This window comes from Pygocentrus nattereri, chromosome 6 (assembly GCF_015220715.1).
Source record: "Pygocentrus nattereri isolate fPygNat1 chromosome 6, fPygNat1.pri, whole genome shotgun sequence".
Taxonomy (NCBI): domain Eukaryota; kingdom Metazoa; phylum Chordata; class Actinopteri; order Characiformes; family Serrasalmidae; genus Pygocentrus; species Pygocentrus nattereri.
Window position 1 is genome coordinate 49,124,299 of NC_051216.1, and position 15,000 is coordinate 49,139,298.

General features: G+C 42.3%; 1 protein-coding gene across 2 annotated transcripts in view; it reads left to right on the forward strand.

Annotated features, from left to right (window-relative positions):
- The window catches only part of mlphb (melanophilin b), a 36,962-nt gene extending 29,257 nt beyond the window's left edge, over window positions 1–7,705 (forward strand). For both annotated transcript variants that reach the window (XM_017687536.2, XM_017687537.2), the window contains exons 11-15: window positions 2,468–2,707; window positions 5,013–5,156; window positions 5,263–5,334; window positions 6,165–6,210; window positions 7,206–7,705. In XM_017687536.2, the coding sequence (XP_017543025.1) occupies window positions 2,468–2,707; window positions 5,013–5,156; window positions 5,263–5,334; window positions 6,165–6,210; window positions 7,206–7,252 (549 nt within the window). In that variant the 3' untranslated portion in view covers window positions 7,253–7,705. The remainder of the gene's footprint in view (window positions 1–2,467; window positions 2,708–5,012; window positions 5,157–5,262; window positions 5,335–6,164; window positions 6,211–7,205) is intronic.
- The last annotated feature ends 7,295 nt before the right edge of the window (window positions 7,706–15,000 follow it).

The following is a 15,000-nucleotide window of genomic DNA, read 5'->3' on the forward strand; positions in this document are numbered from 1 at the left end:
TATGCAGATGGACAGCTGTACTAAAGCTTTTCTGATATTATAATAAATTGTTTAGTTTCCCTTGACTGGATTAGGGTTACCGGGGCCTCACCCTGGAGCCAGGCCTGGGGAAGGGGCTCCTCGGCAAGCACCTGGTGGCTGGGCCTTTACCCATGGGTCCTGGCCGGGCTCAGCCCGAATGAGCTACATGGGATCACTCTCCCATCCACCACCTGTGGGAGAGGTTCTTATGGGGGTCCAGTGCAATGTGGATTGGGTGGCGGCCGAAGGTGGGGGCCTTGGCGTTATGAACCTCGGCTCTTGAAACTGGCTCTCGAAACATGGAACGTGACCTCTCTGGCAGGGAAAGAGTCTGAGCTAGTGTATGAGGCTGAGAGATACCAACTAGATATAGTTGGGTTTACCTCAACACATGGCAGGGGCTCTGGAACAGACTCTCTTGAAAGGGGTTGGACTTTATTCCATTCTGGAGTTGTCCAGGGTGAGAGGCGTTGGGCAGGAGTGGGCTTACTCATAACCCATTGGTAGACACCTCGTGTAAAGGAAGCCGTCAAGCTAAAGAAAGATTCCTATCAGGCCTGGTTGGCTTGTGGCTTCGGTGGTTGCTGATGCAAAAACTCGGGTGTGGGAGGAATTTGGTGAGGCCATGGAGAAAGTCTGTAGACAGGCACTGACAAACTTCTAGCAAACTGTCAGGTGCCTCAGGAGAGGAAAGTGGTTCCCGACCAACTCTGTATACAGTGGGGCTGGGGGGCTGCTGACTTTGACTGGGGACGTCATTGAATGGTGGAAGGAATACTTTAAGGATCTTCTCAATCCCACCAACGATCCTTCCCTAGAGGAGGCAGAGCTTGGAGATCCAAGTGAGGGTCTGTTCATCACTTGGGCTGAGAAAGCCAAGGTGGTTGGAAAACTCTTTGGTGGCAGAGCACCAGGGGTGGATGAGATCCACCCAGAATTCCTGAGGGCGCTGGATGTTGTAGGGCTGTCTTGGCTGACATGCCTCTGCAACATCGCATGGACATCTGGGGTGGTCCCCCTGGAATGGCAGACCAGGGTGGTGGTCCCTCTTTTTAAGAAAGTGGACCAGAGGGTAGGGTGTTCCAACTATCGGGGATCACACTTCTCAGCCTACCTGGTAAGGTCTATGCAAGGGTACTGGAGAAGAGAGTCTGACCGATAATTGAATTTCAGCTACTAGAGGAACAATGAGGGTTTCGCCCTGGTCATGGAACACTGGACCAGATTTTTATCCTCACCAGGGTCCTGGAGGGTGTGTGGGAGTTCGCCCAACCAGTATACATGTGTTTTGTGGATTTGGAAAAAGCTTTCGACTGCGTCCCTTGGGTGATTCTGGGGGGAGTGCTCCGGGAGTACTGGGTGAGGGGCTCATTGTTACAGACCATTCAATCCCTGTACAAACAGAGCAGGAGCTTGGTTCGTATAGCCAGCAGTAAGTCAGATTGGTTTCCAGTCAGGGTTGGACTCTGCCAGGGCAGTCCGTTGTCATGGATTATGTTCATAACTTTTATGGACAGGATTTCTCGGAACAGCCAAGTGGTGGAGGGTGTCCAGTATGGTGGCCTCAGGATTTCACATCTGCTTTTTGCAGATGATGTGGTCCTTTTGGTGTCATCAGGCTGGGACCGTCAGCTCTCTCTGGACCAGTTTGCAGCTGAGTGTGAAGCAGCTGGGATGAAAATCAGCACCTCTAAATCTGAGACCATGGTCCTCAGTCGGAAAAGGGTTGAATGCTCTGTCCAGGTCGGGAGTGAATTCTTGCCCCAAGTGGAGGAGTTTAAATATCCTGGAATTTTGTTCACGAGTGAAGGAAGGATGAAGTGAGAGGTTGACAGGCGGATTGGTGCAGCATCTGCAGTAATGGGAACCCTATACTGGTCCATCATGGTGAAGAGAGAGCTGAGCCAGAAGGCAAAACTGTCCATTTACCGCTCAATCGATTCTGACTCTCACCTATGGTCACGAGCTTTGGGTAGTGACCGAAAGAACGAGATCGCGGATACAAGTGGCTGAAATGAGCTTTCTCCGCAGGGTCTCCGGGCTGTCCCTTAGAGATAGGGTGAGAAGCTCGGCGATTCGGGAGAGGCTCGGAGTAGAGCCGCTGCTCCTCCATGTTGAGAGAAGCCAGTTGAGGTGGTTCGGGTATCTGGTAAGGATGGCCTCTGGATGCCTCCCTAGGGAGGTGTTCCACACATGTCCAATGGGAAAGAGACCCCAGGGAAGACTCAGGACATGTTGGAGGGATTATATCACTCGACTCTCTTGGGAACAGCTTGGTATCCATCTGGAAGAGCTGGAGGAGGTGGCTGGGGGAGAGGGAGGCCTGGGCCTCTTTGCTTAGGCTGCTGCCTGTAAGTTTCAGGTATTATTTTATCGCAGCAGTTTGTAGCTGAAGAGGCAGTCTCTGGCATTTTCATAAGATTTGAATTCTCCTTTTCTTTGTCAGGCTGAACATGCAGAAGACGTGCTGTCTGCAGTGGACCAAGAGGAGCGAGAGCTAAAGAAAAAGCTGGAAGAGCTGACTGAAAACATCAGTGACAAAGGCCTTTCCTCTGATGAAGAGGAGGCAAACAAGCTAACGGATGACACAAAGACTTTGGGAGGAAGTGGTCATTACTGTTCCTCAGTCATGAGACGACAAACTGCACCGATAGATAAAAACAGCTTTCCTTCTGAGGTTCAGAAGGTAAGACCAACATGAGCTGTATGCCACTTCGTGACCAAGAATTCAATAAGTTTAAGTGGGTAACAGTCAGGATGATTAAATTTGCATAATGTTAACTGGCCTATGCTAATTTTATTAATTTCAGCATGTAGTGGGAAGCATTTAAGTATAAACTGTGGTTAAGTATAAACTGTAGCTGTATTGAACTGCATGAACTGACCCTCCTAATGATGCTGCTGCATTTCTGTAATCATAGCCATCATTACTTCTGCTTTTCCTTTCTTTCTGTCTTATATATTAATGGTCAAATATCATTTTCTGCTGTTATTGTTTGCTATCTGACCAGAGGAGGATGGGTTCCCATTTTGAGTCTTGGTTCCTCTCAGATTTCTTCCTATTACTATAGGGGGGGTTTCCTTGCCACTGTCTCTATTGGTAACATTCATGTGGGCTCAGACCCAGATTTTTCTGTTAAGCTGCTTTGTGGCAACACCTGTTGTAAAATGCTCTGTGTAAATAAACTGACTTGACTTAAATAACCTCCTCTGATGTAAAGGGGACCTATCAATCAAGCCTTTCTGTTTGTTCCTTTAGGCCTCGTCCACACGAACACGGCTATTTATTAAAACGTAGTTTTTTTCTATGTGTTTTTGGCCTTTCATCCTCACGCAGACTGTGTCTTAACCCTCTGTGGTCTGAGGGCATTGTCTCGATGTGTTCATATCTTAAACTCTCCTCTAAAGGCTCTTCATAGAACAGCTAAACACTCCATTATCTTCATCACTACTTTCCAAACCCGCTGCGGAAGCTTCAGCAGCTGTAAACTCTCTGACACCGTTTCACACGAGTCTCCGATGTGGACTGAATGAAGAATGAAGGGTTTTCAGCGTGACGGTCAGTCCTTAGAGAGTGATCTTCTGAGTGTCCATCGGTTAGTTTCACACAGAAATGATTGAAGTGTATTTCTGTGCTGTATTATCACAAAGATAGAAACACTGAATTTGACATGCAGGCGAGTTCGTGGACCCCAGAGCGTTAAGCCCCTGAAAATGGAAGAATTGCAGAGATTCAGAAACTCTGTTTTCAGTGTTGTCGCATAGACAGGGGAGAACAGAGGTTTTGGCTTGTTACATTAGAGTGTTGTCTGTTTTCTCATTTGTTTACAGCAGGCGATTCGGTGATGGCAGATGCAGCCAACAGTGCTTGTTCTAACATCAATAATAGGACTTGTTAATTGTTTGCACATAAATATACAGCCATCCTTACACTACATTGAAAAACAGAGTGCTGTGGAAGTCACTGCTGGATGAGACCTGGTGAAGCCTAGTTTTTGACTGGTTAAAATAACTTTTGGTTGTTGCATAAAAATAGCGAGATGATTTTTGTTTGTCAAGGATGTTGCAGTTCTCATTCTCCGGGTTTCCATTTAGATATTTTGCAAATGATATGCGCATTTACAAAATTTCAGCAGAAAATGCAAAGTGAGTCATGTTTTTATCCACTACAGTTATATGTAGAAACTGTAGAAGATGTAGGCTACTGTGATTAAGGGCATCAAAATGAGCAAGATGCAGGGATTTAACTCAGTTTCTGCTTTAAGTAGAATTATCTTCAGACAGTTCTGGAGCTCATGGTTCAAAACACCCATTTTTAAAAGTACATGCACATGTGGACAAAGTCTTAGTGTGTTATGTAGCTTTTCGTGCATGTAGATGTTCTATGGAGTCCCAGAACTCATTGTTCTCTCCAGAAGGAGAAACTCTCTCCTACAGAACCCATTTTTCTCAGCTGAGTGAAACGCCTTGTACTCCAGCCCTCTTCCTTTGTTACAGGACAACTGAATCTCGTAACACAGTCCTTACAGCAGCCCTACCAGCTAACCTCGCTGCTGGAGGAGGAAGAGTATGTTCAGTGCTGTAGCATGTGGAGAAGATGCTGACCAGAGTTTCAGGATCCGCTCTGGATCAAACTTATCTGGCAGAACCAACACCGCTGGAAAAAAACAAATGGATCTAAATCGAAGCTGCTCTGTTTATTTTACTGCCTGTCCTCAATCTGCTCCCCTCCTTGCTGAGCAGAGAGACCCAGCAGGTCACAGAGTCAAAGCACACTTTAGAAAACAATGTCTCCTGTGAGTTTTTGATGTCAGTTTATGATGTTTTTCTTTCAGATCCATGCCAGTAATTCCAGAAAACAGAAAAAGAATAAAAATCTGTCTAAAGAGTGTAACGCTCATCACTGAAACACTGCCATCAGCTGTTACTTTACAAATGGTACATTGTCCCCAACATCAATATCTCAATATTTCTTCCTTTTTATCCCAAAGTCAAATTTTGACATTGAAAGGCCCGTTAACAGTCTGAGGAACCTGAACTCCTACGAGGTCAGTGCTACTGCGAGCGGCGAGCTGTCTCAGCTGGAGAGCAAAGTGGCCCTGACGGTCGCCAGCGTTCAGAGCTCTCAGAGTGGGGTGAGAAGCAGAAACACATCCCTCTCAACTGTGTTTCCATAAATGTTCTCTTTCACGTTACAGTGTGTTTCAGAAATCTTTACAATAAATGTCATCTGTCCTTCAGGTCACAGACATTCAGAACAGGATTGCTGCTTTGAGTGTGACAGGAATGACTGCAGAAAATCACTGGAGGAAGGTGAGTAATTCAATAATTATAATAATTAATAATAATTTGACAGACTGTGCTGCCTTCATAAAGCATCTGTATCACAAAATGACATGAATCACACATGTTTAATGGCTTAAACATTATTGAAATTTTGTTATTCTGGAAAAGAAAATGTGAATACTATGGATCTGAGGCTCATGACTCACCCAACCAACCACACAAGCCTCCACAACCAGATTTTTAAAAATGTAAATATTATATAATAATCACTGTTGCCTGTCAATTTTGCTGGATTTTGTAATATAATGCAATCACTAAAAAAATAACCAAATATTTTCTAACTCATTTAATGAGTTTGCTGATGTTGTTTGGCAGCTACCAAGTGCTGGTCTGTTCCTGTTTGGCTTAATTTAAAGGTTTCATTCAACTTATAATTAAATGTTTGCAGTGTTATCTAACTTATTTTATTAAAGACATGCCATTTTAAAGGTATTTTAAAGTTTTTTACCTGTGAACTTATGCAAGTTTGGGTGTATATTTAGCAGGTTAAAGTGGATTTACAGATCACAGCTCCTTGATTTCATATGCGTTTCACATACTTTCCCAACTTTTTTGTAATTAAACAAGTAGCAGATTGACAGAACAAAATAAAACAATAAATATGTTTTAATCAGTTCGCACCAAAGATTCCATAGTCAGTTCAGTAGTGTAATATGCCCAAAACTGAAACATTACACAACCACAAAAGCATGATATATGATATTTCTGCACCATAAATCATTTAATTTTATGAAACATTCAAAACAGAAATGTCCTGTTCAGCATTGTTTTTTTTTTTCTTTTTTTCTTTTTTACAGGCACCGCTTGCCTCAGACAGAAGGATGTCTCAGGACTTTCCAATTAGTAAGAACAACATTTATAATTTTCCCTCTTTTCTTTGAGTTCTCACAACAGTGCAACACAAGGTTCCACATCATGTGCTCAGAATCAGAAATCTCTAGATATACATTTATGTCAAAACTGAGTTAAATACACGTAGCTCTTCATTTAGTGCTGAATGTTGCTGCTGTGGTGAAAGAAGCAGCATCATATAATCTGCATTGTAATGCAGTTAGGTTTATGGTTAGGGTTAATGCAACATAGGATACTTCTTGAAAATAGCATTTTATGTTGCATTGAAATTATATTATATTATATTATATTATATTATATTATATTATATTATATTATATTATATTATATATTAGAATATACAACCCCATTGCCAAAAAATTTGGGATGCAATGATGTGCACATCATTTAAACCCTATATTTAATTGAAAATAGTACAAAGACAACATATCAAATGTTGAAACTGAGAAATGTAATAGTTTATGAAAAATATTTCCCCATTTTTAATTTGATGCCAACAACACACATAAAAAAAAAAAAACTTGGGACGCAGGAACAAAACGGTGGTAAAGTTGTGTAATGCCAAAAAAAAAACAAAAAAACAGCTGGTGGTTGATTGTGGGTAATAGATCCCCATAGATTTGAAAATTAATCATAAATCAACAACTTCATGAACTGTCATTTATAAACATGTACATTTTGTTATTCTGATAAACGAATGATTTGTTCACAACTTTTAAAGGTCAGTGAATGGTTTGGTAAAGACAGTTTAACCCTAACCCTAACCCTATTAAAGTGTAACTCATTTCTTTATGTTATTTTAGCCCCTAATCATAAACTACCTTAGTATTTCAGGTGTTATATAGTTTTTAAAATGACATCTTCACTGAAGCATCTGCAATGCAGCCATGACAGTGCAAACTTAAAAGACAGAAAAGCAAGTTGTTTTCTAAGAACTGTCTATGTTTTTAAAGCACAATTAAAAGTTTTTGTTTTTCTGTTTTCAGGAGCCAGGCCTGGAACAAGACCACTGAGGAAGCTAAGCCTCATGTAGAGCCGTGGTTATGGTCACTGACCATCTCCAGCACTGTACAAATCAACGTGTTATAAACACTTTTATAGAGTGTAACAGTATAGTGTTGTCCTTAAAAGCAGAACATATACTACAATTGAAGCTTTAGGAAGAAAAATGACAAAATCCTCGTTAAGCTTGTTTATGCCTGAGCAAATGCTAACATTAGAATAAATACAAGTTAGCTTAACCATGTCAGACATCTGCCTGAGGAGGTAGCTACCATCCCGTACATGGCTTTGTAGATAAATGCTTTATTAAATTATTCTTAAACCTCTGGGGTTCACAAACTCTCCCACATGACAAATTTGATGTTTCTATGTCTTTCTTTATATTTCTGATATTTTACAGCTCAGAAATCCAGTTAAAACACTGAATCTGTAGAGCTGCCCTTTCCATTCCATTTCATCATGAGATTATATGACACTCACATCCAGAGTTATGAGCCTATGAAGAGGGGCTGAGATACACGTCATCTGCCTCTCACCGTGTGGAGCTGGTGGATTCGTGTGTCCGTCTACATTCTGTGTGAAACTGACCGATGGACACTCAGGAAACCTCTAAGGACTGCCTGCCATGCCGGAAACCCTTCATTCTTCATTCAGTCCACATCGGAGACTTGTGTGAAACGGCATCAGAGAGTTTCCAGCTGCTGAAGCTGCTGCAGTAGTGATGAAGATAATGGAGCATTTAGAAATGAAACATATGAGGATGTTTTTCATGTTTTATGAAGAGCCTTTAAAGGAGAATCATATCTTCATATTTTGAGACCTTTGACCTTGCTGATATTTATGAATGTGTTCTTTCCATATATTTCAGCTCAGCTTTTAATACTGTAAATATCACCAAGCTCTTCCAAAAGTTAATGGATTTAAACATCAACTCTTATGATTTATGTGGTTCCTGTCCTTTTTAATTGGAAGGAAGCAGTCTTCTACATTCCATCACAATTCCATCACGGTGCTTGTCACTCAGTACAGGCGAACCTCAGGGCTGCGCATTATCTCTGTGACTCTCTACACTAATAATTCATATTATCCCACCATAATAGGCCTTATCACAGACAACAACGAGAGTTATCAGCAGGAGGTGAACAGATCAGAACATGGTGAACTAATAACAACTTCCAGCTTCAAACATCAAAAACAGTGGAGATTGTTGTGGATTTTTGAAACAGAATGTAAAAACTCCAGTGCACGTTTTGGGACAATTAATATATTTTTTTTCAAATTTCAAGGAACTTGCATTTGCAATTTGTTGAAGTGGAGCATACATTCTGATCACATCATCAAAAAATCTCAACAAATGTTATTATTTAAGCAAAAAAAAAAATAAAGTCAAAATAGATCTATTGGTTAAATTTTATTTGTCCATTATCGAGTGTTCTCATGTTGTCAATTACAGTATAGAAATATAAATATCCTGCATAATTAAATGCAATGCATTGTGAGTAAAGTAATTGGAGCTTCACTTCCTTAAGGTGATTTTTTTTTTATTTTCAGCACACTCTGAATCAGTGAAGAGAATAATTACAGATGTTCTGTTCATGATTCTCCTTAAATCATGTATATTGCTTATTGTATATATTATATCATGTTTGTACTTCAACAGTTTTGAATTATATCTTGTACTGGATACAATTACCACTGACATTTCATATGGCAAAAAAAAAAGAATCAAATAAATCAAATTTAAGAAGAAATGCACAAATCAAAAATTGCCTTCAGACCTCAGATGATTAACCTTATTTATTTTATATAGCAGAAGAGATACATCACTCAGGATGTGCAGCTTGTGAAATTGCAGTCAGAGAAAATACAAAGCTGATTAACTAAACTGGTTAAATTTGGACAACCAACTGTTGTACAAAATGATGAATAAAATATTTTAAATCTAATTTTCTTGTGTTTTTCTTGTGAATTTTCTGCCTGTAAGGGATGCGGGAATATACTGAATGTAATGGAAATCTGTTCTAGCTGCTGAAATTTTAAACTGTTTATGCATGATGTGAACTGTGACGTCATAGAAAATGATTTGCCTGTTTGTATTTGAGTTTTACATCAAACAAAGTGTCATGATATTCTGAGAGATGACAATATTCACATGTTGGTGAACATATAAACCTGTTTTCTTCTGAAAATCTCAGAAACTATCAGCTTTTTTTGAAAACCATAAATTCATATAGTCTCACACTTACAAATATGCTCACATCAGCCCAGTTCTCTGTCAGCTACCCTGGCTACCCATCCAGGTTTGCCTCCAGTTTAAATGCCTCCTGCTAGGATAGAAATCCCTACATGGTCTTAACCAGATGTGTGGACTTAAGTCACATGACTTGGACTCGAGTCCAACTCGAGTCACTAAACTGATAAATTGTGACTTGACAACATCACTAAAGACTTGCGACTTGACTTAGACTTTACCTTTACTGACTTAGACTTGGAATTGGACTTGAGCTTTAAGACTCGAAAAGACTTGACAGCCCTATTTTTACATAATAAATAAGTAAAAGTGGATAATTTTGTATTAAATAGCACTGTAATGCCAGGGAGCTGGGCTGCTCTGTAACCTAGAAAAAGGTGAAGTTCTGCAGCCAATCCTGGAAAACTCTGGGGGGAGGCCAGTGTTGAATCTGTGGAGAGGACGAGCGACATGCTCCTGCAAATGATCCTGTTCAGCTACAGAGATCACGCTGTAGTGAATAAAACAAGAACTGCGACATGTAGGTCATGTGGAGTCAAGATCACAGATGGAGCAACCACTTCAGACTTTGTTCGACATTTGAGGCACAAAGAACAGCAAGTCTCTGCTATGGATATATCACATATAGCAACTAGCTAGCTAGCTGGCTAACAAACTAACAAACTTAGCAACTTAATGATAAAAAACATCTAATCAGATCAAATAATTGAATCAAATTTATTTGTAGCGCTTTTTACAACGGATATTGTCACAAAGCAGCTTTACAGTATTTCGGAAAAGACAAAGTTTTAACAGGGCTGTAAGAATGTACAACCCCCCCCCCCCACCCCCCACCCCCCGGTGGGCAAGCCAGGGGCAACAGTGGCAAGGAAAAACTCCCTCAGAACTGAGGAAGAAACCTTGGGAGGAACCAGGCTCACCGGGGGGGACCCATCCTCCTCTGGTCAGACTACCTACAGAGTGATTATATTACTAATATTAATAGCAGTAATATTGGTATTAGGAATAGCTGGGAGTCTATGAGAACATCAGCGTAGGGCGGGCAGCTAGTCCAAGGCAGGTGGTGGCAGCTGGGTCTTGGGCAGCTGGTCTGAAGTGGGTAGCAGGAGGGCTCAGCAGTCGGTCATCCTTCTGTGTCCAGCCGGACATATGGGTGATTGTATACTCGGAAAGAAAGCAGGGAGATGGAATTAGTTTTATTCTATCCGTTTGTACATAAACAGGGGATGTAAGCATTTCCAGAGTATGGCTAACGACTCCAGCAGATCTGACTATGACAGCTTAGCTAAAAGGAGAGAACCAGAAGGACACACAGACACGGCAGCACTCTGAGACAGTCTGGCATCCCTCCGCTCCACCGTCCACAAACCTGAGTGACCGCGTGCGAGCAGCGGGACGACAGCACCAGCGTCTCAGTTTACTATAATTCCCTGTGTCCATGGACCCCTGGATCTGCTGCCTTTATCTAGGGGGGAACATTACCTACCAAAAGCTAAACTGAACAAGTGAGTTTTTAGCCTAGTCTTAAATATTGAGACTGTTTCTGAGACCCGAATAGTTTCTGGAAGATCATTCCAGAGTTTGGGGGCTTTATAAGAAAAAGCTCTTAACCCAGCTGAAATCTTCTGAATTCTGGGGACTATTAATAAACCGGCACTCTGTGATCTGAGTGGTTGTGATGGCTCATACTGAGAAACAAGGTCTTGTAAGTACTCGGGAGTGAGCCCATGTAGGGCTTTATAAGTCAATAAAAGGATTTTATAATCAATACGGAATTTAATAGGCAGCCAATGAAGTGATGATAGCACTGGACTCCTCAGCCTCCCTGGTAAGGTCTATGCAGGGGTACTGGAGAAGAGAGTCCGGCTTATAGTCGAACCTTGGATTCAGGAGGAGCAGTGCGGGTTCCGCCCTGGTCGTGGAACACTGGACCAGCTCTATACCCTCTCCAGGATTCTGGAGGGTTCATGGGAGTTTGCCCAACCAGTCCACATGTGCTTTGTGGATTTGGAGAAGGCATTCGACTGTGTTCCCCGGGGTATTCTGTGGGAGGTTCTTCGGGAGTACGGGGTACATGGCTCTTTGCTACGAGCCATTCAGGCCCTGTACAAACAAAGCAGGAGTTTGGTTTGCATGGCCGGCAATAAGTCAGACTTGTTCCCAGTGAGAGTTGGACTCCGTCAGGGCTGCCCTTTGTCACTGATTCTATTCATAATTTTTATGGATAGAATTTCTAGGTGCAGTCAGGGGATGGAGGGCATCCGGTTTGGTGACCTCAGGGTCACAATCGCTGCTGTTTGCAGATGATGTGGTCCTATTGGTGACATCAAGCCGTGAACTTCAGCTTTCACTGGATCGGTTTGCAGCCGAGTGTGAAGCGGCCGGGATGAGGATCAGTACCTCCAAATCTGAGGCCATGGTTCTCACGCGGGAAAGGGTGGGAGATCCCTCTGGGTCGGGGATGAGCTCTTGCCTCAAGTGGAAGAGTTCAAGTATCTCGGGGTCTTGTTCACGAGTGATGGTACATTGACAGGCGGATTGGTGCTGGGTCAGCAGTGATGTGGGCTCTTTACCGGTCTGTTGTGGTAAAGAAAGAGCTGAGCCATAAGGCAAGGCTCTCGATTTACTGGTCGATCTACGTTCCCACCCTCACCTATGGTCATGAGCTTTGGTTAATGACCGAAAGAACGAGATCGCGAATACAAGTGGCCGAAATTAGTTTCCTCCGCAGGGTGGCTGGACTCTCCCTTAGAGATAGGGTGAGAACTTTGGTCATCCGGGAGGGACTCAAAGTAGAGCCGCTGCTTCTCCATGTCGAGAGGAGCCAGTTGAGGTGGTTCGGGCATCTTGTTAGGATGCCTCCTGGATGTCTCCCTTGGGAGGTGTCACAGGCAAGTCCACCAGGGAGGAGACCTTGGGGAAGACCCAGGACATGCTGGTGTGACTATATCGCCCAGCTGGCCTGGGAGCGCCTCGGAATCCCTCCCAGGGAGCTAGCGGAAGTGGCTGGGGAAAGGGAGGTCTGGGCCTCATTGCTCAGGATGCTGCCCCCGCGACCGGAACCCCAGAGAAGCGGAAGATGATGGATGGATGGATGGATGGATGGAGGGTTAGGGTTTAAAGTTCAGGGTTATAAACCCCAAGTATCCGATGCCCCCGACCAACCAAGGGTCATTGTCAGGCACGGGCCTACCTTTTACAAGTCCCCAGGTGCAGACATAATCTCCCCAGATCTCATCCCTAAACCGGTGATAAATCTCACTCAGTAATTGGGTATTTGTAGTATAAATTAAATTAATTTTATTATCTAAGATAAGTTATGACTAAAAGAGTAAATGAAGAAATTTTAGTGGGTGCCTACGGATGGCACTGGCTGAGTTGGGTTTAAAGTTCAGGGTTCTAAACCCTGAGTATCCGATGCCCTCGAAAAAAATCAGGGGTCATCGTTATGCACGGGCCGACCTCTTACAAACCATCAGGCTCAGAAATCATCTCATACGGTCTCATGTCCACAACGGTGCTAAATCACACTCAGTAATTGGGTTTTGGGGTGTAGTATAAATTAAATTAATTTTATTACCTAAAATATGTTATGATTAAAAGAGTAAATGAAGAAATTTTAGGACACATCATCAGTAGTGTACCTCAGAGTCATCAGGTGTTTCAGCCTTTAAACACTATACACCTTCATCCGAGGCGGCCAGCCATAGGTTGATCATGCCTAGGCTTCTACTACTTCTACTTCTACTATGTGTGCCTATGTGTGTAGTGTGGTGTGTGTGGTGCGTTGTGTGTTGTGAAGTGCAGTGTGTGTTGTGCGGTGTGCTGTGGTGTAGTGTGTGTTGTGTTGTGGTGTGTTTCGTTTAGTATTTAGTGTTTTTAGTTTAGTGTTGGGGTTTTTTAGTCTAGGTGTTAGTAGATGAACAGAGTTATGATTGCGTAGGGGCTGTATTTTAGTGTTTCGATTGGTTTAGGGAGTATGGTTAAGTGTTTCGATTGGTTTAGGGAGTATGGTTAAGTGTTTCGATTGGTTTAGGGAGTATGGTTAAGTGTTTGGATTGGTTTAGGGAGTGTGGTTAAGTGTTTCGATTGGTTTAGGGAGTGTGGTTAAGTGTTTGGATTGGTTTAGGGAGTATGGTTAAGTGTTTGGATTGGTTTAGGGAGTATGGTTAAGTGTTTGGATTGGTTAAGGGAGTATGGTTAAGTGTTTCGATTGGTTTAGGGAGTGTGGTTAAGTGTTTCGATTGGTTTAGGGAGTGTGGTTTAGTGTTTCGATTGGTTTAGGGAGTGTGGTTTAGTGTTTCGATTGGTTTAGGGAGTGTGGTTTAGTGTTTCGATTGGTTTAGGGAGTATCGTTTAGTGTTTCGATTGGTTTAGGGAGTACGGTTAAGTGTTTGGATTGGTTAAGGGAGTACGGTTAAGTGTTTGGATTGGTTAAGGGAGTACGGTTAAGTGTTTGGATTGGTTAAGGGTGTACGGTTAAGTGTTTGGATTGGTTAAGGGAGTACGGTTAAGTGTTTGGATTGGTTTAGGGTGTACGGTTAAGTGTTTGGATTGGTTTAGGGAGTACGGTTAAGTGTTTGGATTAGTTTAGGGTGTACGGTTAAGTGTTTGGATTGGTTAAGGGAGTACGGTTAAGTGTTTGGATTGGTTAAGGGAGTACGGTTAAGTGTTTGGATTGGTTAAGGGAGTACGGTTAAGTGTTTGGATTGGTTTAGGGAGTACGGTTAAGTGTTTGGATTGGTTTAGGGAGTGTGGTTAAGTGTTTGGATTGGTTTAGGGAGTACGGTTAAGTGTTTGGATTGGTTTAGGGAGTACAGTTAAGTGTTTGGATTGGTTTAGGGAGTACGGTTAAGTGTTTGATTAGTTTAGGGAGTACGGTTTATTGTTTGATTAGTTTAGGGAGTATTGTTTAGTGTTTGATTAGTTTAGGGAGTACGGTTTAGTGTTTGATTAGTTTAGGGACTACGGTTTAGTGTTTGATTAGTTTAGGGAGTATGGTTTAGTGTTTTATTAGTTTAGGGAGTACGGTTTAGTGTTTGATTAGTTTAGGAGTACGGTTTAGTGTTTGATTAGTTTAGGGAGTACGGTTTAGTGTTTGATCAGTTTAGGGAGTACGGTTTAGTGTTTGATCAGTTTAGGGAGTATGGTTTAGTGTTTGATCAGTTTAGGGAGTATGGTTTAGTGTTCGATTAGGTTAGGGTTAGGGTTAGGTTAGGGTTAGGGGTTAGGGTTAGGGTTAGGGTTAGGGCTGGGGTTTAGGGTTACGGTTAGGTTTTAGGGCTGGGTTTGGTATTACGGTTAGGTTTAGGGCTGGTTTTAGTGTTGGGGTTATGTTTTTAGTGTGATGGTAGTTTTGGGGTCATATTTTTTAATGTTCACTGCATTATGAGACTAACAAGGAACAGATAAAGAAGGAAGGAATTACCCTACTAGGCTGAGCCGGGCATTCTCTAGGTCTGACTTGGCCCATGTTTTAAGCTTATTTATTCCCCAAGGTTTGGGATGTTTTTTAGTATTGTATTCGA